General features: G+C 27.5%; 1 protein-coding gene and 3 non-coding genes across 4 annotated transcripts; 2 read left to right on the top strand and 2 right to left on the bottom strand.

Moving 5' to 3' along the window:
• Positions 1-862: 862 nt before the first annotated feature.
• On the bottom strand, positions 863-27,205 carry LOC129613699 (rootletin). Its single transcript, XM_055527875.1, has 13 exons — positions 27,146-27,205; positions 14,738-15,268; positions 14,367-14,666; positions 10,502-10,649; positions 9,626-10,386; positions 9,273-9,424; positions 7,256-7,937; positions 5,302-5,812; positions 5,041-5,224; positions 4,670-4,845; positions 2,219-4,593; positions 996-1,171; positions 863-941 (listed from the first exon to the last, which is right to left on the bottom strand). The coding sequence occupies exons 1-13, from the start codon at positions 27,203-27,205 to the stop codon at positions 863-865; spliced, it is 6,135 nt and encodes a 2,044-aa protein (XP_055383850.1).
• On the top strand, positions 7,078-7,149 carry Trnag-ucc (transfer RNA glycine (anticodon UCC)). The gene has a single exon. It is a non-coding gene; the product is annotated as a tRNA-Gly (tRNA).
• Positions 8,506-8,577, top strand: Trnah-gug (transfer RNA histidin (anticodon GUG)). Its single transcript has one exon. It is a non-coding gene; the product is annotated as a tRNA-His (tRNA).
• On the bottom strand, positions 8,825-8,896 carry Trnag-ucc (transfer RNA glycine (anticodon UCC)). Its single transcript has one exon. It is a non-coding gene; the product is annotated as a tRNA-Gly (tRNA).
• Positions 27,206-27,228: the final 23 nt, after the last annotated feature.

Raw genomic sequence — 27,228 nt, 5'->3', positions numbered from 1 at the left:
AATGTTATTAAGTCAACATATGCATAGCTGAATCAACTGCGCTAATAAAACAACATGTAAAGGTGGATTAATAGTTATTTTTATTCATTTGATTTTTTATCGTTTTGTTGACAAAAACTAAATTATTTAGATAAATATGTATGTATGTATTTGATAAAAATTATGTATATTTTAATTAATTTATTATTTTTAAAATTTAAAACATAAAAATAAAATTAATTTACTTTTGCTGTTGATCGAGTTCTCTAATTCCAAGAACAGATACAGCTAAATAAATACAAATTGTTTTAGTAATTCAACGATTCAACCTTAAAAATGACTAGCAAATTTTCGATATTTTATAAAATTCTTTCAAATGTTATTTGTTTGTGTGATTTCAAGCTATATATAATTAATTGTATATGAATTGTTTGACAATGTCTTTAATAAAAGATATTGCAAATCAAAAAAGATTTTTCTTTCAATTGTCGATACAGAAATCTAAAACAAAAATGGAAATGAAAGTGTGTAATATGAATAGTCATGAACATGCATAACGTAATTCAGGTTTACGAGCATTCCACATTTAAAATTTCTTAGATTTTAAATTTGTAGTTACATTAGTAGGTATTCGTTTTTAAAATACGTAAAATGGAAGTTCAACAACTTTAAAAATTATTCTTTTCCTTTCGTTTTTATTTTACAAAAAATGGCAGTGAGTGATTTTTTTAAACTTAATTAAATGCAATTTTTCGGATTAAAAACTAATAAATTGCTCTAAATATCTAATCAAAAACAGTTTGAACTTGAGCTTCAATAAATTGCTCATTTATCATGTGTACTCAATTCTTCTTTTGATTCATGTTTTCCTAGTTTTTAATATTTATTTTCTTGGGCTTGTACAATGATCGTAATCGTGACAAGATGATGGTGGTAAACTCATTGAAACTGCGCAATCCAACCTGCAAAAATTGTGAACATTATTATTTTTAAGTTAAAAGATTTGACTATATTACCTTCTTGTTTCATTTTCTAATAAAGCTGGATCTAGAGGATCTTGCGAAACATGTCTAAGCGAATCTCCTAAAGCATGCCGTAAATGCGCCATTTCCCTATTAGCTCTAGAGCTGCGTAATATGTACTGTTGACGTCGTTTATTTTCCTGAGCAAGTTGCTCGCGAAGCATTGAAATCTAAAAACAAAAAGTATGTTAATTACACAAATTTATGGAAAATTAAATTATTTTTATGAATGTAACAAAAACAACTTTTTTCGCAATTATAAATTTATTGTAAGATAAAATAAAAAAGTGCATATTATATTAAGCCATAAACTTTCTGTAGAACACAAAAACAAAATCAAAAATAATCATTGCTAACAATCAAATATCGAAGAAAACACAATTTCTGAAGAAAAGTCGTAAAATTTATTACAAAAGTTTTTATACATACTTTGAAAGATAAAAATTAAATAAAAAAAAAAAGAAAAGGGTGATAAAGAATTGAGAATGATCCTTGCGCTTTAAAAAGATACAAGTGACCTGACTATAGCGGTAATGTAAGTAATGATCTTATTGTTAACACAAAAAATGGATTGCTAGCGGAAGCTAATTGCAGATAAATCTATTAATTATTTGATAATGAAATTACTTATGGCAGACGCAATAACACCTACTTAGAATTAAAATGTCAGGAGAGGTATTAAGATGAAAATAGTTAGAAATAAAGATATGTGCACGAAAACCAAGTTAGCTGTAGAAAGCAGAATATGCTGAAGAAAACAGATTGCATAGATAAATCTTGTAACAAAGATTTTTTTAAATATGAAACGGTTGATGAAAGAGAGAAGGTTAAATAAAAAACTTGTTTTTGCAATTAATAACAAGCAAATTTTTGATAATGTCGTTTGGTTTTGGCAGTTAGTCAAGTAGGCTTATAATTTTATTCGAAAAAATAAATAAAAGTTGAATGATAAACTATATCCTATGCCAAGATGAGCTTGAAACTAAAGATCAAACGTCTACGAAAATAAAAAGATATCAACTCAAAATAAAATCATGATCTCTATTCTTTCATATTTCACAAAACGAATACATGAATAATGTCAAAAAATTAATTTTGTTTTTAAACGTTTTGTGTGTAAATCAAATTTATTAAAATTAAGCATCACTGAATTATTTCACTTTAAAATATTCATTGATTTGAAATCTTTTTTCAAATTATTTATCAATTAAATTTACCTGGTTTTCTAGTCTTAAAACTTGTTGTTTATGAGCTTGTTCTCTTGCATCTAATAATTTTTCTGCTTGCATTTGAGCACTTCTATAGCGATCTGATTCACCACCCAAACTTTTTGAGTTTTCTATCGCACGAGCTTTCACTCGCGCTAACTCCGCCTCTTTTTCAGCTAATTGTGTTTCTAGGCGACGAACTTTCATTCTCAAATCTCTGTTTTCCTGTTCAATTAATGCATGATCCAAACCACAATTATAATTTCCTTGTCGTAAGTAGCTTTCGGTTTCTAAACGATTAGAATCCATTGAACCATCTAAACCATATACTCCTTTCTCTGAACGATCGAATTTTACATTTCCAGAGAATTTACTAGGTCTATCTTCCATATCCTTAACTTTTTCTTTAAGTGCTTCAAGCTTTGATTTTAATTCAGATTTTTCTCTTTGGGCAGCTAGCAGTTGACGCGATAAATCACCATCATTACCGCCTTGCCCACCAGTATCTGCATTTTCTTGATTCCATTTCGCGATTCTTAATTGAGATTCTAAAGATGACTTTTGTACTTCTAGATCAGCAACCTGTTGTTGGAGTCGCTGAGCTAAGTCTTGTTGAGCTTGTTGATTGCGCCTTAGCTCATTTTGATTATTTTGGGCGGCGTCTAGTCGTTCTGCAAGTATTTTTTTTTCATTTTCGATGGCCTGCAAATTTTTCTGCAATTGCTTCATTTTATCTTGTCCAGCTTGTACACAATGCCCTTGTTCAGCTTTTTCTTTGTTTAAACCTGCAATTTCGCCACGGAGCTCAGTTTCAACTAAAGCTGCTTTTTGTAATCGGTCTTTAAGTTGATCTAATGTTGTTTTTAATGATGTACAACGGTCCTCCAGTTGAGCACTGGTTCTAGTAAGTGTATCTAAACGTTCCTGAAGCCCTCTTATAGTGCAATCCTTCTCTTGAAGAGCCATTTGCAAACGCGTTATATCTCCTTCCAATGCAACTCGCTGTAAATCTAATTTAGATGCTCTACCTTCAGTTCGCGCTAGTTCTTCTTGAAGTTGCCGTTTTTCTGATTCTAATTTTTGACCATTTTGGCGACATTTTTCTAGACGGTCTTCAACTTGAGATTTTTCTTCGCCAGAGGTGGCTAACTGCATTTCTAAGCTAGTAGCCTTTTCACGTAGTTGAGCTGCTTCCTCTGTTTTTTCCTTAAGAGCTTCTTCGGTTGAATGTAATGACGATTTAGTCATATTTAATTGTGCTTCTAAATTAGCTTTCTCGTCTTGAAGATTTCTTAGCATCTGTTGTAATTTCGACGTTTTGTTATCACAGCGTATTTGTTGTTCACAAGCTTCTTGCAATTGTTTCTTGGCAGTGCATAACTGCATTTTGAAATCGTCCTTTTCACGTTCGATTTGTGCTATTTGATGCATTAACGATCGTACACCCTTACGTATCATTTCTGGATCAACATCTATTGGTGGCCCATCTGGACATCCTGAAACACTTCGATTATCGTAGTCATGTGGACAAGTGCTTCTTACAGGGCTATAACGTCTTGAAGGGCTAGTTAAACGATATGATAGATTTACAGAACCATCGAATTGAATACCAGCTATACGTCGCAAAGTGTGGCCGATAGAGTTCAATTTGTTTTCTGCATCTTTTTTATAAGCTTCCGTTGCAGCTAATTGTTCATCTAAAGCTCGCACCCTGCCTTCAGCGCCACCTAAACGTGCTTTTAATTCTTGAATTTGTTGAGTAGCATCAGCTAAACATACCTCTAAATTATGTTTCTGATCTTCTAAACGTTTTTCGCGTCCGCGTCCTTCTTCTATGCGAGTAGTAAGTTCTTGTTGTGTTTGATGCCATCTATGTTCGTCTTGGTTAGTTTGACATCTAGCTCTAGCAAGCTCTTGACGAGTTGCACACAAATTAGCATCCAAATCAGCTAACTGTTTTTTGGCTTGATTAAGTTCACATGCTATACGTTCACGTTCTTCAGTTTCGTTACATAGTCTACTCTGGAGTTCTTTTTCTACAACATCTTTTTGAGTGTTATCCATTTGCAGCTTATGGAGATGATTTTTACAACAATTCAAATCTTGAGTTGTTTTATTTAAGTTATGGTCAGTCTCTTTTAGAAGTGTTTGCAGACGAGTTTTTTCGTTTTCAAGGCTATTACGAGTATCTTCCAGACTAGAAATTTTTTGTAATGCCTCTTCAAGAGTTCTAGCTTGCTCACGCTTTGATGCTTCAACTTGCTTAACATGATCCCGAAGTTCTCTGTTACTGGCTGCATACTTGTCACGTTCAATATTACTATCAGCTAAAGTACGACGTGTATCCATTAAGTCCCTACGAACACCGTCTAAACTGTTCTCGGCTAAAAGATATTTTTCGTTTCAAATAGACACATGTTTATAAATTTTTATATATGCATGTTTGTATATGCTACGTACCTTCTCGTAGTTTTCTAATTGTATCTTGAAGCTGTTGATTTAAACTTTCGATTTTATCTTCTTTAAGACGGATTTCCATTTTTAATTCATCAATTTGACGACAGGCTCCGTCACGTTCTTCCTTCATTGAAGAAAGTTGAATTTCGTATTTGCTCACCTCTTCCTCGAGATGACCTCTGCAATTATTTTTATAAAATATTAGATAGATACCTGAAGAACTCAAAGTAATATTATAACGTATAAAGTTAATTTAATTGATTTTCATTATTTTTACCTGTACTTTCCAATCAAGTTATTTTGTTTAAAAAATCATTTACATAAATTCGAATTCTTATTCATAGAATCAATTTTTAGAAGGTACTTAAACTTACTTGGTTTCTTCCCCTTTGGCTCTTATAAGAGCTATTTCATCTTTTAATTGTAAAACTAAATTTCGACCTTTTTCATCCCTAGCAGCACCGTCGCGGCGACATCGTTCTAAAATATCTTGTTCATTTTTAAGTTCTCTAGTAACTCCTTCCAATTTTTCAGCTAGAGCTTGTTTGTCTCTGGCAGCTATTTATAAAATTTTTATAAATTAAATACATTCTGTAATATATATTTTCGTATTATTAAAATTAAGATGTTTTAACCTATCAAGAGAGCTTGCTGTTTTTCATTTTCAGCTCTAATCATAGAATCTTCATGTTGTTGCGCCATGGTTTCTAAATGATTTTGAAGTCCTTCTATTCTTTCTTGTAATTTATCGATTTCTTCGTCCTTGGCACCTTGTAGGGCTTGTAAACTTTGTTGCATACGTTTTTCTAATGATGAACGAATTATCTCTTTTTCTTCATTCAATTTTCTTGAATTTTCATCATTGAGAGCTTTAAGATTTGCTATTTTCTGTAAGAAATCATTTTCCTGAGCGCGAGCTGCATTTGTAAGTTGAACTTTCATTTCTTGGGCCCGCCGATTAGCGGAATCAAGTTCTTTTTGTAATCGTGCCACTTGATTTTTTAATCCTTCTTCTTTTATTAAAAGATCCTGAACATCACGTTCCAGTTGTGAACGTTTTTCTTCAGTTGCTTCCAATGTTGTATTGGTATCGAATAGCACAGCTTCAAGTGATTCTTTTTCACTTCTTAATGAAGCGAGAAGTTCCTATTACAAATATAAAATTTTTACAAATAAACATTACAAATATAAAATTTTTGTCTTGAGGCATACATATAACATATGTATATGTTTCATGAACTGTTACAGTAAACAATTACAATCAGAAGTAATTTTTTATTATAGTAATTTTTATGCTGAATTTTACGAGTAGATATACTTTTATCCCACATATAAAAAAACATTATGGTTTCTTATATGTAGCATAAAAGTATATCTGAAATTTGCATTGCAATTTCACGACGCTCACGATCTGAAGTATTTTTTAAAAAGTGGAGTTTTTTTTTCGTTAGAAAAAAATGGACAAAAAGCATTTTTCTTTTTTATTCTAATAAATTTTAAATTTAAGGAAGGTAAAATTATGAATTTAATTTACAGATTAATTGTTTTTTTGGTTTAATTTTATTAAATACGTATGTATAAATAAGAGAAGCACATTACTGTAATCTAGCATAAATATATTAAGAAATGTACAATTTGCTTCAATCTATGTATGTAAATTGAACACCAGAACTACCCCTTGCAAATAATAGTGAAAAATTTCAAATTATTTATATTCATTTATTATTCATACATTTATTTTATTTATCTAGATTTATATACAAATAATAAATGTTAGGATTACTCAATCAGTTTGGTGTAACCTAGTTTTTTTATCAACAGTGTTAAATAGTTTCTTTATACATTATTTCAAAAAAGAAAAGAAAAAAAAAAACAAAAAAAAAACTACTTTGAAAAGTTATTTTAATATTTTTAAATTCGTAGTACTGGAAAAATTCAAAGGAAAGAATGATTAAATTAGAAAAATGAATATGATAAAAAATTAAAAACGGCTGTGTTCTTAACGCCTTATACGCAAAAAAAAAAAAAGGTAATGTGATCAGATCAGCAATTCGAATTAAAGATTATTTCAATACAAATCTGATTTTCCTGTGCTAAGCTTTTTGTACATTTTAACTTTTTATTTGGTGTAAAAATAAGTATCAATAGTACGTATGCGAGTACTTTAAAACTCACGAAATTTACCAATTCCCAGAAATAGCAAGGTAATATTTCTGAAAATTGGTAAATCTCAGTAATAACGTAATATTTAAAATTTAGTCACAAAATGTGAAGTAAGTAATTTTTTTTTGTATGAATTTTGTTTACCAAATCATTTTATAAAAAGTTTTGATGTAATGATCGACAAAGCTTTAAAAATATAAAAAAAGCTCTTTAAATTAATCTAGTACAAATTCAAATTATAATGCAAGGCGTTGGTGGTGTAATGGTTAGCATAGTTGCCTTCCAAGCAGTTGATCCGGGTTCGATTCCCGGCCAACGCACTTCTTTTTGTTTTTTATTTTACAAAGTTTGATCATTCAAGCTATGAACTTCTTAATTGTAATTTATTGCATTGCTTTGCATTGTTTATTTATTTTTTGTTATTACCTGAAGCCTCTGCATTTCCTTCTCATGACCCTCAATTATAATTTGTCTCTCCTCATTTTCTTTAACTAATTCTTCTAAATTTCTATTTAAACGATTATTACACTCATTTGCTTGTTCCAGACGTTGACGTGTTCTCATTAGTTCTTCAGAAATAGATTCTTTTTTGCGATTTAAGGCGGTTAGCTGATTATGTAAGTCTCCACGGTCGCGGGTGACGCAAGCTAATTCTTGTTCGACCTTTTCCTTTTCAATTTCGATAATTTTAATTTTTTCAGTTAACGCCAATTTTTCAGATTCTAAATCTAATCGTGTTTGTTCAGCTGAAATAAGTTCTTTTTTCAACGATGCAATATCTGTTGCTTGATCATTTGTTTGGCATCTTAATTTATTGCGTTCACATTCCACTTCAGATAAATTGTCTTTCAATTGTTTTAATTCATCATTTGCAGAGTCATTGCAACATGACATTTTGTCCAAACGATTTTGTAATTCAGATTTTTCCATTAAAAGTTTATCAACATCAAATTCTAAGTCAGCTTTCTGCTTTTCTAAAAGATTTATTAGATTTTCTGACTCTAAACGTTGTTGCTCTAATAAGTCTCTGTTTAGGTAGAGTTTATTTAATTCCTCTCTCAGAGATATAGTTTCTTCGCGCAAGCGGCTATTGCGGTCTTCTTCAGCGCTAAAAAGATATTTAACATTTACAATTTTAAGCACATCAAATAGTACATATTAATTATATTTTACTTTCAAATTATTGTGCTCTCTTATTTTGATTTTTAATAAAAACGAAAAATATATGTATATGATATTCTTACGATAACATAAATCATACAAAATACTGAATATATGTATATACTTATATTACGTAAATTATAATCTGCATTGGACATTATTCAATAACATCCCATCACAGTATGATTTCAGTACATACCCTTAACTTTCAAAATTGATTTTAATCAAAAAACTACAATATGTGTGAATATTCAGTCACATTATATGATGCGTTTTAGAAAAATAGATACCAGTTTAAATGACTATTAATATTGTTTAGGCATTTAATCCTTTTACTACAAACATGTAGTTTACTTACATATACATATTTCTTTTTAAGGCAAATGGAATGTACCTTGAAATATCTATTTGCAACAAAAAATGATAATGAATGTTTCCAAAAATTTTTTTTAATTTTTATTTGTTGGTAAGAGGTATAAAATCGTAATAAAAGACCCAATTTTATATACCCAATAGCCGTGATCGTCTAGTGGTTAGGACCCTACGTTGTGGCCGTAGTAACCCAGGTTCGAATCCTGGTCACGGCAATGTGAAAAGCATTGTCACGGAGGGGATAAATTTTTTGTTTTTTTTTTTGTTTTCGTAAATTTTTTTTCTTTCTCCATTTATTTATCTTAAAGAACTGCAGAGTTCCGTTAAATAAAAAAAATGAAAAAGCAATAAAGTCCTCATATAATTGTATTTTTCAAATACTTATGATATTGGAAGCTATTTCTAAAGTAACCGCATTTAAAAAGGAAATTTTTTTAATTGAAAAAAAAAATCAAAAAAGAGTGCGTTGGCCGGGAATCGAACCCGGATCAACTGCTTGGAAGGCAACTATGCTAACCATTACACCACCAACGCCTATTCAATCCCTTACAAATTTCAATTTTTCAATGTAGTGTAATATGTACTGTTATTTAATAAACATTATTTGCAGAAATCATAATAATATAATCACCTTTTTCAATTCTGCGTATTGTTTTAAAAGACCAAAGTCTACCAAAACCAAAATACATCATATTGTGAGTTCTCTGACCAAAACGAATTTTTATATTTTCTTTTAAACTTTGGGTTTTTGATGGATATTAAATTAAGCAAAATTTTAGAAAAACATAATTTTTTTAAAAGGAATCTCTTTCTTAATTCTTATGGTAGTCGTGTATAAACGTGTGCAATAGAAATCTTGTTTTCTCTTCGTTAAGGGTTTACAATTTTTAATTCAATAAAAAAATATTACCGTAAGTTCATATCGGCTATATCTTTATCTTTCAGTATTCTTTGTATTTCCAGCTCCAAAGCTTTCTTGTCTTCTTCTAGCATATCAATATGTTTTTGTAATTTTCCATGACTCAGTTGAAGTTTCTCGTAATCACAACTTAAGTTATCAACCTATAAGTGTAAATAAATACTTAGAGATTTTAAGGATGCAGGTTAATAATTTTGAAAAAGGTAAACAATGTTATAATAAATAAAGTTACATAAAATGTATGTATATTACATATTATGCGTATACATTCATATACATACATATATACATGTGCATATTTATGTAACTATATGCTTAGGATAATTACAAAAGACGGCATTTACCACAGCATTTAATTCTGCTCTTCCTCTTTCAACGTTTTGTTTTTCCGCTCTTAAACTATCCAAAGTTCTTTGAAGGCTCTCCCTTTCCTTATACAGTTCGGAAAGTTGGGCATTGCTTGAGTCCAGTTTTTCAGTTAGCTGAGAAACTTTTGCTGTCAAAAACTCTTTAGCATTTTCTGCAGATTCTAATTGCTTCCTCGTAGTTAAAAGATTTTCATTTGTAGATTGCCATTTAACTTGTAAATCATGTAATGACAACTGGTATTTATGTAATGCTGCTTGAACGGCGGAAATTGTTCCTTCTGCAAACGCCTGCAGCGACCTTGTTGATCCACGCCTTGGTGATTTTGGTGCACCCATAACGCCAGCCTGTGATAAATGCAAATGTTGCTGAGCAGTAGGTGTGTCGTCATTTGTTGTTTCTGCCGATGTTTCAGCATCTTGCACAACTGCATGAGCTATATCACGTAAAGCACAGTTCAAACGTTCGATTTCGTCATTTAAACGTGTTGTTTGAATAGCTTGGCCTTCTGCCACACCACATCGATCTTCAAGAAGTTTAATTTGTGTCATTAATTCTTGAAGACGCAAATCACGTTGATTAATTTCATGACGAGCGTTTTCATATTGACCTTTCAAAAGTGCAATTTGATTCTTTAGTTCATTTGAATCACGTTCTAATTGGTTTTGATGTTGTTCGCTCAAACGGTTTTGCTGTTTTAAATTAAACGAAACACCGTTGCACGCAGCACTTACTTCGCCTAAAGTAGTTATGTAGGAAAAAATTATGAGTTTTAGTAAATTCATACTATGTCGTTTATTTTAACTACATATGTACATACATAGGTTATGTATAATTATTTAAATGTTACTTACGATTGGTTCCATTAACCTCAACTCGCATTCTACCTAGCTCAGCTTTCATAGCAGCTTGCATTTCTTTGAATGAACGTTTTACTGCAACGACTTCACGCCACATTTTCAACAATCGGTTATGTTCACTGTTATAATAATCGTTGAAAGCCTGTAATATTTAAATTCGATATTTTGGTATTATATTTGATTAAATAAACATTTATACATTTAGTTAATTTCAAAATTTATTGTAACTTTGTTAAAGTAATTTTTCGAGTACATATATGTATATATACAATTGTTCAAAAATTATTTAACACATTGCCGACTGAACGGGGAGATTTCCCCGTTATAAAAAATCTCAGTGTACGACCGATCGGGGAAATCTCCCCGTTTGACAATGTAAAGCAATGGAGTACTGCATACATGGTTTTAAGTATATTAAATATATATATATTGTATTATATATATTGGTCGCAATGTATAACGGTATACCAGCAATATTTCTTCAGCAGAAAAGAAATATTGCTGATATTAAATTATAGCTTATAGTATCATCGCATATCTTTATCTTTTATCATCGAACAACTCTATATCTTTTTTGTAATATATTTTTGTAATATAATAAAAGACCTTAATAAAATGTCGCAGGAAATTGAAGATGCTTTTGAAAAATTTTACGTTGATACTGAATCAGAATTTTCAGAAGACAATGTTGATAGAATCAAAAATGTGCGGTGGATAACTTATATTCAGTTGAAATTCGTGCGGTCGGCAATGTGTTAATGTTTAGTAACATTTGAATACATCATGTAGCATGAATTTCAAACTTTATGATTTTGAAATTTTTAAATAGATTATTTTGCAATAAACATACTTTAAGGCTTTTTTTGATTTGATATAATTTAAGTATGTGTAATATTAATACACATGCAATCATTACAAATTAATGTAGAATATAAAATACAACTAATTTTGTTTAAGAAATAAACAAAGTATCGACTACATAATGTTTATTATTATTAATAATATGGATACATATGTATATAAACGAAAAACCTAAAGCAACATATTGCTTTCAAAACGAAAGCAATATGTTGCTTAAGGTTTTCTTGCAAGAAAATTTCATTTAAACTTTAAAAGTCACAGATTATAATTTGGTGTCAATATATACATAACAGCAAACTTTCAACAATAATAGGTTCAAAACAGGGGATGAAGATTGGGTTTTGACAAGCAAAACGAAATGCTTGAAGTCTATTCTCCCTCAAATTTTGTTACGACGTCGTAATGAAATAGACTTAAAGTGATCTGACTCTGCTTGACCTCCAAATTTAAAAATTTGTAAATTTAAATTAAGTCGATGTGTATTGATGTGATTAAGTATTGGTAGACTTAAATGTGTTTATTGCTGTTGGATTTTTGTTTGTAATTAATTTTCAATAATATCATAAAGCTTAAGTTGTATGTACTTTTTATACGCGTTAGACTTTCAATTTCGGGCAGCGTTCCCAGCTTTAAAATTTAACTTGGATGCAAAGATACTCAAATCTGCTAAAATGTCGAAATTGGCTACATTTTAAAATTTTGCTGAAATATGGATACATTTCTTTCTCGAACACTAAATAAATGTTAGAAAACTTTTAAAGTGCTGTAACTTTTAAGTGTATTATCTTCCAAAAAATGTTATTTGCTGACTAAATAAATTTGCCCGTTTTCGTGTTGAATCGTTTTTACCGCATAGTTCAACAGCTACAGAACATATATTTTCTGACCTTAAATTTTAAAATGTAATAGAAATTGCGTGTGATTTCTAAAAGAATTTACTATAAATAACGAAACTCACATTGTTGAATAAAGCAAATTAATATTATTTATAAGTTTATTGGTTTAATAAGACGATTTAGTATAATAATTCTACTTTAGGAGGCTGGATAGATTTTTTTCTCGAAATTGGATACATTTTGTTTTTATTGAGGGGGAACACTGTTTTCCGGACTTCAATTTTTATAGCTTATCGAATTCGATAATTCATCTATTTCATCAACAGAGTTGCCATGCCGGATTCTACTGCAAATTACCCACTGTGATCAGCGTTCCCACTTGCATATTCAAGTGTGTTGTATACATTTGGATACATTTTTGCTTTAAATTTAGCGTAAATACAAAAATACTCAAATCTACTAAAATGCCGCAATTGGCTGCTTTTGAAAATTTTTCTGAAACATGGATACATTTCTTCCTCAAACAGTAAATAAATAATACAAAACTGTCAAAGTGCTGCTAATATTAAATCGCGAAATTGCTTTATTTTCAGATTTTACTAAACAGATTTCAAAATTTTTTAGAAGGAAGTAACAAAGATACTAGTATATTAAATTAGTATCACACTCCTTATGTTCAAATTCAGAACTTTTACTCAAGAACATACTAGATTACCAGAAACATATTTCATGTAAGCTAGGTGTAGTAGAAAACACATTGGCTGCACATATTTTTTAAAATTTTCATGGTAAATCGTCTTTACTGCAGCGAAATTATGTATATTTTCTGACCTTAACTTTCATAATTAAAATACAGTAAAATAATAAAACAATAAAACAGATTGATATAAATTATAAGTTAATTTGTACAACATAAGGCGACTTAGTACAACAATTCTACTTTACGAGGCTGAATGCATTTTGGATACATTTTTTTCTCGAAATTGGATGCATTTTGTTTTAACCAAGTGAGAATACAGTTTATGATAATCGCAACAGGAAAAGATTTTTGCAGTTGCATTAGTTCAGCATTGCAATATTGCTTAATATGTACATATGTAATTGTTCAAGTAATAAAAAAAGTGGCTCATATTACCTTAACTCGTAAATTGCGGATTTCATGAAAAATTATTCGATACATAAACTGATTAAGCACAATTCAATATATTTAATTGACACTTAAAATCTTATTTTTATTCCTTATTTTAGTACCGGGTAATTAAAGCTCGAAAAAAAATTTTTGCAAAAAATTTAGCTTAAAAATTATTTGATCAAAATAAATTTAAATAATTTCTGAGAAATAGAAAAACAACTTTTGAAGTTGTAGAGCAGGTAGCCGAACGTCCTAAACGGACAATAAATGTATTGTATTTTTCCATACTGAACCTACTCGAAATTTCTTTTCACACTACATATTTCGTTAACATCTTTATTCTCATATCTAAGTGTTTCGTAAAAATTACTATATAAAGCAAGAATAAATTTTATTTTGTATATATACTAAATTTTATATTCGGTAATTCCCCTTTTCATCTTTATTCGTTAAGAAAATTAAGAAGTACGCTGCCATTACTCGAAAAATCGATCATCGTAAAAATTCTTAAGATTTTTTTTATCGCGAATTGTGATAACCGAATCTCTTTGGTGGATTTTATGTAATACAAATTCGCAAAATTTTTATTAATGAGAGTTTTAAACTCATTTAATTCTTAATATTTCAGCTTTTTGCTTAGTTGTTGATGTTGAGTTATATCGTAATTTATATTGGAGTTGAGTAATTTAATTATTTATTTGAGCCATTTTTTCAAACGCATTGCTCATACATTTTGGGATTACCCTTACATAGAGATATCCAAAAAATATGTTATTGCATTTGACGGATTTATATGCAACTTCTGATTACAAGAAGAAATCGTAATTAAGTAGATCTGTATGTCAACTCTAACAAAATATTAAATACAAATTTCAAATCAGCGATTTTAACCATAATAAATAATGATATGATAATGATTTATACTTTCATCAAAAACAAATTTGATGTTTCATTTTGCAAAAAAAAAGATTATTTTGAAAAACTTGATTAGGGCATCATAATTTTCATATAAACACATCGAAATATCTACCTGTTCTTCCTGGTTGAATTCGTCTTCTTTTGCTAATAATTCGTCTCTTAAATTAGCCCAATCATTAGTGAGCTTTTGCAAATCATTTGTTAATGCTTCATTAGTACGATTAGATTCCTCCAATTGTTGTCTCAGAGCTGTGTTCTGGGCGATTAAACTTTCACAACGGTTTTTTTCATCTTCCAAATTTCTTAATAAATCTTCAGTATCATCATGATGAACATATTCTCCAGGACATGGTGGTGGGGAATCAAGTGATCCTTGACATGGTATCGATGTTGTAACTGGTGGTAAGGAACACTAAAAAAATTATAACGTTATACTGTTTTTTCTTTTTTAAATTTTAAATAAAATATAAAAAATAATCTTACAGGTCCGGTCAATGAAACTGGTTTGTTTGTTAAATGGCTTGTCGATGCTGGTGAAATTGGTGGAGGTTTTATAGTTTCTATCATCTTTCCTTCTAACTCATTACAACGTTGTTTATACTGCATTACTTTAGCTTGCAAGCGGCTTACTAAGGCAGCTTGATTTGATTGAGCTTGCTTATATGTATCAATTCTACGTCGGTAATTGCATGCTTCATCTTGCAGACGTTGACGTAATTCGTGATTTTGACGCAATAAACTATTAGGATCTGCTGGTGGGGGACTTCCCATTCTTGGAGTTGATTGACGAGTCGGAATTGTTGCACCAGTGTTACCAGTTGCACTTGCTGGTGGTGTTGTTGTTGGTTGATAAGTTGGTAAAGTGGAAGCAGGCTCCGGTACACGAGTTTTACTTAACTGCCTAGAAAATGGTGGTTTACGTCGATCAATTGAGTTAATTCCACTACCAGGAATGGTACGTTTCGGTGATCCTTGCGTTTTTAAGGTGGATATACGATGATCCTTATATGGTACCTACATATAAATATAAAAATAAAATTATTACAAATGCATTTAGAATTGAATTTACATATGTACATATGTACATATATACAACTATTTATGCAAGCCCAGCCCATATTGTTTTTTTTTAAATTATAGCAATTTTGCAACGAAATTGAAAATGAATCTTCTTCACAAATATTATACGTAACATAAGGAGGGGGAGGGGGGACCGTCAACTGCAATTCGTAAAAGTTCAAGTTGTGACAATTTATGTTTTCGGAAATGCAAGTTTCACCGAATTTCCGCAAAAAGACTAACAGTAGATGTCTTTTCATCAAGGAATATAATTAATTATCTTGACGCATATTTAATTTGAATCAAAAATCCTACAATTTTTAAAGATTAAACGATTTATCTTTGAATTCGACAATTATACCAACGCTGCTTCTTCCATTCTTTCTCCGAAAACGTTTCGTTTAGGCAATGTAACCGTTACAGTAGGTAAAATGTTTAACCTTTTCTGTAAAGTGAAACGCTTGATTTCCAATTTGAATAACTCCCAAAATATTATTTTACATACATCATGTACATAAACTAAATTTATTCCCCAAAAATTACAAAATGATGTTTAAAAAATCATTTCTACTGTGCTGTGGAATAAGCCATTATAAAATATAAAGTTTTATTTTGAAATGAAAGTGTTTCAAAAGTTAGAAACTTTTATTTTGAATTATAATAAATATGTATAGTAAAAATGTATTTATGTGAGAATAGGATTTGATTTAATAAATCAAACATAGTTTTGTATGATTAACTTAATTGTTTTTTTAGATTTCTAATTATTTGTTTCTTTTCGAAAGATCAATTCGCTCAAAAACCAAACATGGAACCTGACTCTGTCACAGATATCTGTGTATGTAAATACATATGTTTAAAAAAAATATTGAAATATTCACAAATGTATATACATATATGTATGTGATTTGTATAACAGATAAAAAAAAATTCATTTATGAATTTTATTTATGTACGAAAAAAGAATATTTTTTTACTACTTGGCCTCAAAAAGCAACATAGATTTTTTTTTTAATTTTTTAGCTCTATTTATGCTAAAATTTTTTACACTATTCTGATTTTTTAAGATCGTATAATGCAATATATATATGTATATGCACATAAGGATGTAGTTTAAATATGGGAAGCATATTTGAACATAAATATGTTACAAATTTTCTAACAGTTATTTTACACGCATTGTACCGGCTGTCACCAAACCAAATGCCATACATTACAAGTGTACACAAATATAATGTGTATTTGTTCCTTTTATATGAATAAAATATGTAAAAATTTTTTTTTATCCTTGTACATAATATAGTAATTCAATAAAAATATTGATACAAAATGAATTACATAAAAATGTCAGTATATTTATGTAAATACATAGGCACTGATTGACATATACATATAGAATTTGTTTATGTAGTTTTTTGGTTGTCACTATACAGGATGTTTTCCATAAAATTACAAATCATTTTAGGGATTGTTCTTCGATCACTTTTCAATAAAAAAATCAGTTGCCAAAAATAAAAGTCTGTAAAACGTTTTCCTCTCACTCTCTTGTTTTTTTTTTCTTTTAAACAAACATTTTAAATGTGTAGGAAACTTACATGCTAAAATATGAATTTCATTAAATAAATTGAATTAATTGAAAGTAAATAAATTACTTGCATTCATGTCTACTTTATGAATCAACGTATGTATGTACTTTTCGAAATTAAAAAAAAAAAAAAAAACAAAAATTTCCACTTTTACGAGTTTTTGTTTGGGTTTAGAATCTTTCGCAAAACATCCTGTAAATTATGTTTGCCACAAAAATAAGTTTTAGTTATTGCATAAATAATATATTTACGTTATTTACTTATAGACTCTAGTTGTATATTCTATTCCTTGTATTTGTTATTATGTATACATACTAAAATGTCTTTTTTCATATTTTGTTTTTTATTGTTTCTGTAAAAACATTCAAATTTTTTCCTATTCTAATATATATAATTTGTTTTGTATCTATCGATAACATTCGATCAGAAAATAGTAATAAATACCAATACATTAATTTATTTGCATTTTTTTTTAATTTGTGAGAGATGGGGGCGAATCACTCCCTTTATTAATAAATACAACTATATGCACATGCAAATGTATATATCAATCTTAAATAAGCCTCTCATTAAACCATAGGAACCTAAAAATAAATAAATTTTATTATACATATTTTGATTTGGTTTGAACACAAAATTTGGTTATAACTTATTCGAATTAAATCAATGGTTTGTACAGTTGTGCATTTCTCTCGAGCATTGAAGGTCAAAATACTCTTTTTAAAAAACTAATTTTTAAATTATTCTTTTTAATTTACTATTATTGGAGAAAGGGATGGTATTTTGATGGTAACTCGTTTGTTGCTTGTTTTTATAGAAATTAAGGAGACTTGAAGAACAAAGAGCCGAAAATTGGAATTTTGTTAATTTTGAGAATAACTTGACAGAAAGGAAGACTTGAATCCTTTAGTATAGATTTCTTGCAAAGGGTTTCTTTTCTATCTACAAATGTACAGAAGTTTTGTGAACAGATGCACAGACAGTAGCGCGGCCCGACTGAAACTGATAAACAAGTTTTTTTTTTATTGAAAATATATGCTAAAATTAATTTCTCCGCCGCGCGCAATTAATTTTTATATTTCTTTTGCGCTTATTGCATATATGAGAGTGTAAAAGATAAAAAAATATTTATAGAATTGTATACAATTTAGCCCTTTTCGATATTTAATTATTTTATGACTTATTTATATTTTTGTATTTCATGTCTAGCTCAAACATTTTACAATAGAGAACAGACTTTTCTTTAAAGTTAGTAAAAATTTTGTTTATGATGCCGGAAAAAATTAAGTCAGAATTCGTAAGTTGAAAAACAAAAATCACAACTGCAATTGCCTAACATTGATAAATCAATTAATTTAAGCTTGTTCGAGTAGGGACAAAAGAAAGGATAAAAGTTAAGATAAGAAAACTTAAAAAATAATTTTAAATTGACTCAATCCTATTAATATGAATATTGTAATATAATTATCACACTTGTGAAGTGTAATCAAAATGAGAACGAATACGAAAGGAGTGCAACGACTTTAAAATGTATACTGATTATTAATATCCCAATTGATGATCCATTGGTTTAATCAACGTTAAATAATTTCGAACAAAAGCTCGCCCTTTCATTAATATGTATATGCTATTAATATTAATGAATTACAATTTAGCATCAAGCAAACACCCAAATCTTTAAGTTTTATTGGTTTTTCCACGACTCTGAATTCAAATAGGACCCGACGTCTGGTATAACATATTAGCGCACACTCATATACATGATAATCGTAATTTCAACTTTATACAAATGCAAAGATTTAACAAAAAGAATAATAGATTCATTAAATAATAAGGATAAATTAATATAGGAAGGTAATTAAATTTACCTACACTTATACATATATATTATAACACTTCAAATTTATACATTATACTGAAAATAGACGCTGCTTGTTCATAGTAAAACAAAAATTTTATTTCGAAACAACATTTCCTGTCTTGCAACGTGAACTTTCAGTGATACAAATTTTCAAAATTTGTGATAATAAGTCTCGTCAACTTTTTGAATATTAAAGCTCGACATGTAAAAGAGGTTTGCAAATACTCTAAACTAATTTTATTGTAAAATTCAACAGAAATGTAAGATAATTACTTTGATATATTTTCCATATAGCCACCAAACCTAACGAGGTTAAATATGTGAGATTTTTAATTTTATTTTATGAAAAACGCTAATGCTCAAAATTTAATTTATTCCAAACTACATCTACTTTCGTACACAACTTTTCGCAGTATATACTAATATTGACTAGACTACATTGATTTAACACTAGGAAAACTACTAGAGGGGGGGAGGCAAACAGTTGGTCCTTTAGGTCGCGAATCATTACAATGTACAACTTGCCATCCAACATATACAATTCCACATATATGAGTATGTGCAAATTTATATACAAATGTAATCACTTTTTTTTTGTATAACGTATATACATACATATAATAATATTTAGATTTTCAACACATTATTTTGAAAATTGATTAGGAATAAGTTATTTTTAAGTTTTAAGTTAGTTATTGCGCGTGAAATAAAAATTATGCTTTATTTTTAAAGAAATAATTTAAATAACCAAATTGATAGACCCTTAATCGAAGTCCAATAAATTGACCTATCTAGGAAAATGAGTATAAATAAAAATTAAAAAAAAAACTAAATGCGTTTTAAATCAATTAACTAGTTTTTTTTTCAAATTAGTTAATCAAAATTATAAAATAAAATTTATTGATTAAAGAGTCAGGAAGTTAAATTTTGTATACCTTTATCATTTTTTTATATTTACATTATTATATATTCAATTAAGATTGTTACTTGTGTTATACAACAGGGACGATGATTTTATAATATGTGTTGAAAAGAATTAGGGCTCAAAATATTTGTGTACATATCGTCGGCCTAATTTAATAGTTTACATAACACTACTTTGTAGACAAAAAACTGCTTTATATACTCATAATTATATTTTTTGTGGGTACGTTTAATTCAAACAATTTGTTTTTCTCTCGTTGTTACGAACAAAATAACAGATTGTCTTATTTTATGCTAAGACATGCAATGTTTCTGCATCTATGCATTAACAATAATAAGAAAAATTTGGTCAAAAGAGAATTATATTGTGGTCAAACTTTTTGTATGAACGTCGGAAATACTAATCACACAAGTACAAATAAAAATAAACAGTATGAGGAATAACAAATATTGCCTGTGATATTATTTAAATCCTTATAGCCATAAATTTAATACTTAAAATTATAAATTTAATACTTTCATAAAAGCATTAAATTCTGCCTATTCGTGATCTTTATGACTTTGTATTAAGTTTGTTTTAGTTTTAATTTTTTTTCTGATTAATTTGATTTTGTCTGGTTTTTGGCTTTCAATTCTATATATTATTATCCATAAAAAAATATTATAGATTATATTTGCTTTAAAATAATGTTTGTTTTACCACAACTTTATATGAAAACACTGATTACATAAATTAGTTATGTTTTAATTATTAATTTATTTAAACGTTTCGCTAATGTACTTGCTATATTAGATTAAGCCGATTAAAATTTTTAAAATCTAAAATTCGCTTTAGATACACACATATTACACATATTTCTGTGTCTATATAAAAATTCTAGAATCTTAATGAAAATTAAGCAGCCTAAATAAAGTCTATTTAACTTAAATCACTCTTAAAATAGTTTACTGTGTAGTTCTTTTAAAAAAATCGGCTTTATCACTGATTCCTGCGTATAAATATAATGCATATACGCTTTATATATATAATATATATGTACATATGTACATAAAATTTTTTAATAATTTTGTTCTAAATTTGTCAGACGGCTAGACTATTTTAATATTAATAAAAAAAAATAAGACGGAGAAAAATAAAGTTAAAAGTACAAAGCGTGAATGTTGTTTTTGTATAACATAACTATATAAATGGTACTAAGTAATTTTAAAAGAAATAATTATACATTGTATATCATTATAAGTACATATATGTATATATGTTGTATATCATTACAAGTAAATACATAGAAATCTACTATAGTCAGTTTTGGAATAAATTATTTTTAATTGTCATATTAGTAATTTTTACAATAAAAACAAGCCGTTAAATCTATTCCTATATAGAATGCAATTTTAAGAATATTTGTTCTTCACATATGCATTTTGGAATGCTTAACATATTTATACATAATTTAAATAATATAATAGTTTAACATATTATACATACATAATAAGAGTACATTGTGTCAGTTCCGAAATCCGGATACAACTATCGTATCTCAAAAACATAAGAGAACCGAAAAACATTTCATTTTGTTATTAATAAAGATTTCATAATAAAATAAGAGACAAAATATTTCAAAGAATTCTGCTAAATTAAATTAAAGTAATTAAAATAGGAATTTTTTCCTTACTATTACCATAAAATGGCAATTGTTATACTATATAATATGAAATACAACCGCGAAGAAAATAACATTTTTAGTGTGCTTATACTTATAATAGAGGACATGAACAGGGTGCGATATTTGTGTATGTAGATTTACAATATTTATTTTAAGATATTACAATATGCTTAATATTATATGAATAAAAATACCGTATAATAAAATGTTATAAAATGTAATTATTCCAATTGTTAAAGTTAGAACAAAAGCATTTTTTATGAAAATATTGTAACTTTTTAATAAAGAATTAATATTTATGATTATTATTCCAACTAATGTTAAAATTTATAATTTTCTACGCATTAAAAATGTAAGGGAACAAATACTTAAAGTCTTATGATGTTTTATTAATATAAATCACTTTAAAATAATGTTGCCGAAACTTAGCTTCTGCCTTTACAAATACAATGTTTGAAAGTTTCTTAACAACTTACAACAAAAGTTTTATGAAATTTCTATTAAAGTTAAGTGTTCAATAATTTATGGTTACGCATACGCATGGTTCTAGAACATTCACAAAAGCAAGGAAAACTTTTATTATAAGTCTACATGGAATAGTTCCATTTGGACCCATCGATTACATAAATTTTTGAATTAATCTTCCTTTGACCCTATTAAATGATATGCTAAGTGAGAGTCATTCTAAAACAATAATCACACACGATATAATTAATTCTAGTTTGATGTGTGTTTTTCTGGTAATTACAAAAATTTCTTTTTAAAAAATTCAAAATTTTTATTTATTTTTCATATATGTACATACATATTTAATGTCTAATGTTGATAATATTAAAAATACTGAAGAAATACATACTATATATAATAATATTTAATATACATATATACATAAGTATACAAAATACAAAAACTAATATAAAAAATATAAAATTAAATGGAACTATTGGCACGTATAACGTGGGTGACATGACAAATTCGAATCAAAAACAAAAGCAAAAAACAAAAACAAAAAATATCGACAAAGTTAAATAAAATTTTGCATATATACAAGTACATACATAAAAACAAAATATTAATTATATTTAATAAAGTGTCTGCGTTTATTTATTTTTTTCTTACTATTCAAATCTTACATTGAAATTATAATTGATAACAAAGGTGTTATAATAGACCAGACAATTTTTTTTTCTTTTCTATTTTAATTCTAAATTCAGTTTTTGTACTTTGATCGCGAAATATTTTGATAACAATTTTATAAAACTATTTTAGTTAGTTAATGTAAGGGAAATATACAAAATAAAATACACATGCATGTGCTTGTATACATATAGTACATATAGTGTTAAAAATTAAGTGAAGAAGTACGCAGCATGAGGCTGATCATGTATACATAATATACTTTTGAAATATGTGGAAAAAGTCACATATTTAATTTTGAATCAGCAAATACATAAGTACATATGTATGTACATAACATGCAGGGTGATTCAGAAAGGTATACAACAACATATATCATTGATTAGAGGATCGAAAATGGGTAAAACTTTTGTTCCGGACTGGGTGTCAAATCTCAAGGGTTTCTGAGTTCCAGGTATTTTAACGAATTTCACGAAACTTTTACTTATCCAAGTTTTAATTATAACTTTTTTTGAAACCACAATTTTTTTTTTTATAGAATTTTGCCTAGCTGCTTAAACTTTAATTTAAGTCCTCAAACATTAGAAAATTCTTTATGGTACAGAAAATATAGCACAAAAACCAAAAATATTGTGAACCACGAATTCAATTCGTCACAAATCAAAGCAGATGTTGCTAAAACTAAAATTAAATTTAATTTAATATTCCTTTACTAAAAAATTTGGAAAAATACAAACTCCTTATCCAATAATTTTTCAAATTTCTTAAAACAAACACTAAATTCTCGTATGAAATTCACCTAATTCGGCTAGCATTTATGTTTTTCTTCTCTCCAATCCATTTCTATTCAATTGCATATTTGAAATTATTTGCTTACATGGGACACATCCTTACCAATCGTACACCAATTTTAGTTTTTGTAGAAATGTGTTTAAAAATTTATTAATCGCATTTACAAACTCCATTTTGTACAAAAAAATTAAATTTTCCTATAAAAAAAATTTTTTTTTATTAAAATAAATGTCAAAAATTGTATGGCATGTCTTTGAAAATTCGTTCCAGCCGGATAATTTTAATAACTTCAGATGCCAAATGATTTCTAGATTTCGAAAATATTTTTTTCAAATTTTTAAATTGCACCCAATGTGAGAAAAATGCATATAAAATTTTCAAACCATATAAGTACCATTTCTTATAAAAATTGGCAAAAATAAAAAATCTATCAATTATCTTTACCAAGAAAACTTTCGAAAAAAATTTTTTGATTACTAGATTTTTTTTTTGTTTTTCCAAAATGAAAATTCTAGTTTTTCTTTTCAAAAATTTCAAATTTTTTAAAATCAATTTTTGTTTTTCAAATTTCGTTTCAATTTTATTATTATTTGTTACATTTCAATAAAAACATTAAAATTCAGATTTTTTATCGCAAATAACGGCTCACAAAAATACCAACTGTTTTTTTCGAGTGACTTTTGTCATCAAAAATTAATAATAGTTGATAGTTACAGCGCTTTAAATCAATAAAAAACAAAAGTAGTGAAAAATAGGGTCTTTAAAATCTTGACATAGAAATGATTTTTGTGCTACATCTTTTGTACCATAACATTTTTTTCATGTTTGAGGACTTAAATTAAAGTTTAAGCATTTACGAAATTATTTAGTTAGAAAAAACTGAAAAAATAAAAGGGAAAAATTTTATTTTCCTTAAAGGCACTTATTCCAAAGGCACATAAAATACAAAATCAAACAGCATGGCTATTTTAAGCCCTTTACTATGCCTTTCAGAAACTTGTTGTTTAAAGTTCCTATCTTTTTCGGAACCGAAGTTATAATCAAAAAAACTTGGATAAGTAAAAATTTTGTGAAAATTCGTCCCTGGAACTTGGAAACCCTAGAGATTTGGCACCTAGCCCGGAACAAAAAATTTACCCATTTTCGATCTTCTAACCAATGATATATGTTGTTGTATACCTTTCAGAATCACCCTGTATATGTGCACACACATATGCTTTATGAACTTTTTCTTTTAAATTTCTTTTTAAGAAACGTACTCTTATGTAAAAGCAAATATAATTATCATAAAATGTTTACGTGATCACAATTTCATAATAACATAGTTAATGCAAATTATAAACGAATCAGAAGAATAGAATATTTTTTTCATGGAATTTTAGGGGTCAAAAATAGCCCTAAGAGTTAAACATGATGACAGAACACGCTTGTTCTTAGTTAAAAGTTGTATTATTACAAATTTTTTAGTATACATTTATATGTATCTTCAAAATTTGGACTGCGCAACAAAAACTAATTTTAATATTTAAGTCTAAATTTAAACTTTATACTTTGCTACCGCTTTTTTATATATTATAACAAAAAATTCCATATTTTTCAACTTAAAGTGCACAAATTTCAACTTTTCAATTTTTAAGAATAGCGCCATTCTTATTCTATAAAAATTAGTACCAAATCTTGTCACATGATTGTTAAGTCATCCGAGAGCTAAATATTTTTTTGCCAGTATATCTGCATATAACTATTTTAAATACCTATATCTACATAGGTCTATCTAGATATATTTATATTCATATACCTATTTATCGTTTTCACTCACAAAACATTTAACTTTAATTGACTAAATATTTGTGATCAAATAATTTTGCATAAATTAAGGGAGATCTCAGATTCTTAGGGTTTCAATTTTCGAAAATTTTATATTAGTCTAAAGTTTAAGTTTTTTTATATATTTTATATTAGTCTAAAGTTTTTATTTTTGCTTATTAATTTTGTTATTTTTATATTTTTGGTTTAATAGAATTAGTAAAATTAGCGATTGAAGGTAGTTAAAAAAAAATCTAATGGCTAGACCAAAATAAATATTTGTCGATACCCATAAAATTTTGAAACTTGACTTTTACTCGAGTTGAAAAATTACTGAAAAATCAATTCCAATTAACGATTAATTATATACATTTTCAGCACTTATATAAGAGCTATAACACGGAAGAGAAGGGATATGAAAAAATTTTTATTCTGGAGAAGCTGTTTGTAAAAATTTAACCTACATTATTTTAAAAGATATAGAATATTTAATGAATAGACGGACAGACTATCCGACAGACTTAATTTTACTAAAAAAATTTTTGACCAAATACGCCAAAAATGTAAAAATTTGAGAGGCATAATAAATATAAAATCGATTTAGTTAGAGTTATTCAATAATTATACTAGTAAGATTTTTATTTTCAAAAAATTCTTATTTTTATTTGGCAATAGTTCAATACGAGTACTTGAAATAATCCTATACATACATATACATATATAAATATTTAGATAAATTTTTGGAAATGTAATACTTAGCATGTCAAAAATAAAATATTAATAATTGTATATAAAGTTCACGATATCATATTTCATTTATTAAAAATTTCGTGTTCCAAATAAATAAAATATATATGTATGTATATATAAGAGATAAGTGCATATATATATATACTTTCAATATAAATTCGAAATTAAAATAAGATAATAAATAGATTTGTTACATTTTTATAATAAAAATTTTAACATTTAAGTTTTTATTATGCTTTTTATATGTTGTACTCGATTATTAATGAAAAAAGAAAAGAAAATATAAATATTTTTTTATTTATTTTTGTTTTTACTATATTAGTATGTATTATGTAAATTTAATATTTTACATAAATATTTTCTTCAAAATGGAAAATAAAAATAGAATTAAGGAAACTAAGCATTAATGTTGTCACGAAATTGTAAACGAAAAAATAAGTTTCCAAAATTATTTGTCATTTCAAAGATTTTAATAAATTTTATTTAAAAAATTTTTTTGCAAATATTTGCATACGACGTACATATATATACCAACTTAAATCCTAATGAAATATGAATTTTATATTTAAATTTTTTTTAGCAAAATGATTAAAAATTTATAAATATCATTTATATCCTCCTTATACTGGGCCTGTAATGTACATACATACAGTATATTAGCATTATTTACATTTTAGTTTAATATAATTTAAACTATTTTCACAATATATGCATATTCTATACAGTGCACAAAATATGCTAACAGGAAACTATTATACCTTGAAATATTGAAAAATTAAGAAAAAAAAAAACGAAATGAAAAAGTTTTTTTATTGAAAATTTTTCATACATATTTTTTTATTTTTAGATTTTGTTTTAATATAACTAGTTGACATAATGTACACCACTAAAGTTTGCAAACGGAAACCGCTATTCAAAGTTTACCTTTCATATTTACAGTTATCAATTGTTTTGTAAGACTGGTTGGAAGTTAAAATAGTAAAGAATATAAGACATAAAAATATTCTTTCTTCCTTTTTTCCTATTTCGGAAACATTTAAAATATTTTGCACACAAATTAGAACCCATGTTATTTTATACATTTGTGTATATGCAATGCAAGTACACATGTTGTAGTTGTAAAGTATAAAAATATCGCAATTTGCTGCTCATAATTTGCAGTTTACATATAAATTGCATATACGAAAATTGAACTTTCAACCCTCCCTTTAATGCAATAGAAGTTTAATGTAAATATTCCTTTATTGTAAAAGCATATGCAAATATACATGCATACATATACATACATGCAATTGTACATATACAGGCATACCTCGTTTAACGCTACCTCTTTTAACGCTGTTTCGTTATAACGCTCTTTTGAAAAAAACATTTTCAAAAATTATTATATCTCTT

Source organism: Condylostylus longicornis, unplaced genomic scaffold (assembly GCF_029603195.1).
Source record: "Condylostylus longicornis isolate FDR11 unplaced genomic scaffold, ASM2960319v2 ptg000004l, whole genome shotgun sequence".
Classification (NCBI taxonomy): domain Eukaryota; kingdom Metazoa; phylum Arthropoda; class Insecta; order Diptera; family Dolichopodidae; genus Condylostylus; species Condylostylus longicornis.
This window is presented reverse-complemented; position numbering and strand designations above follow the sequence as displayed.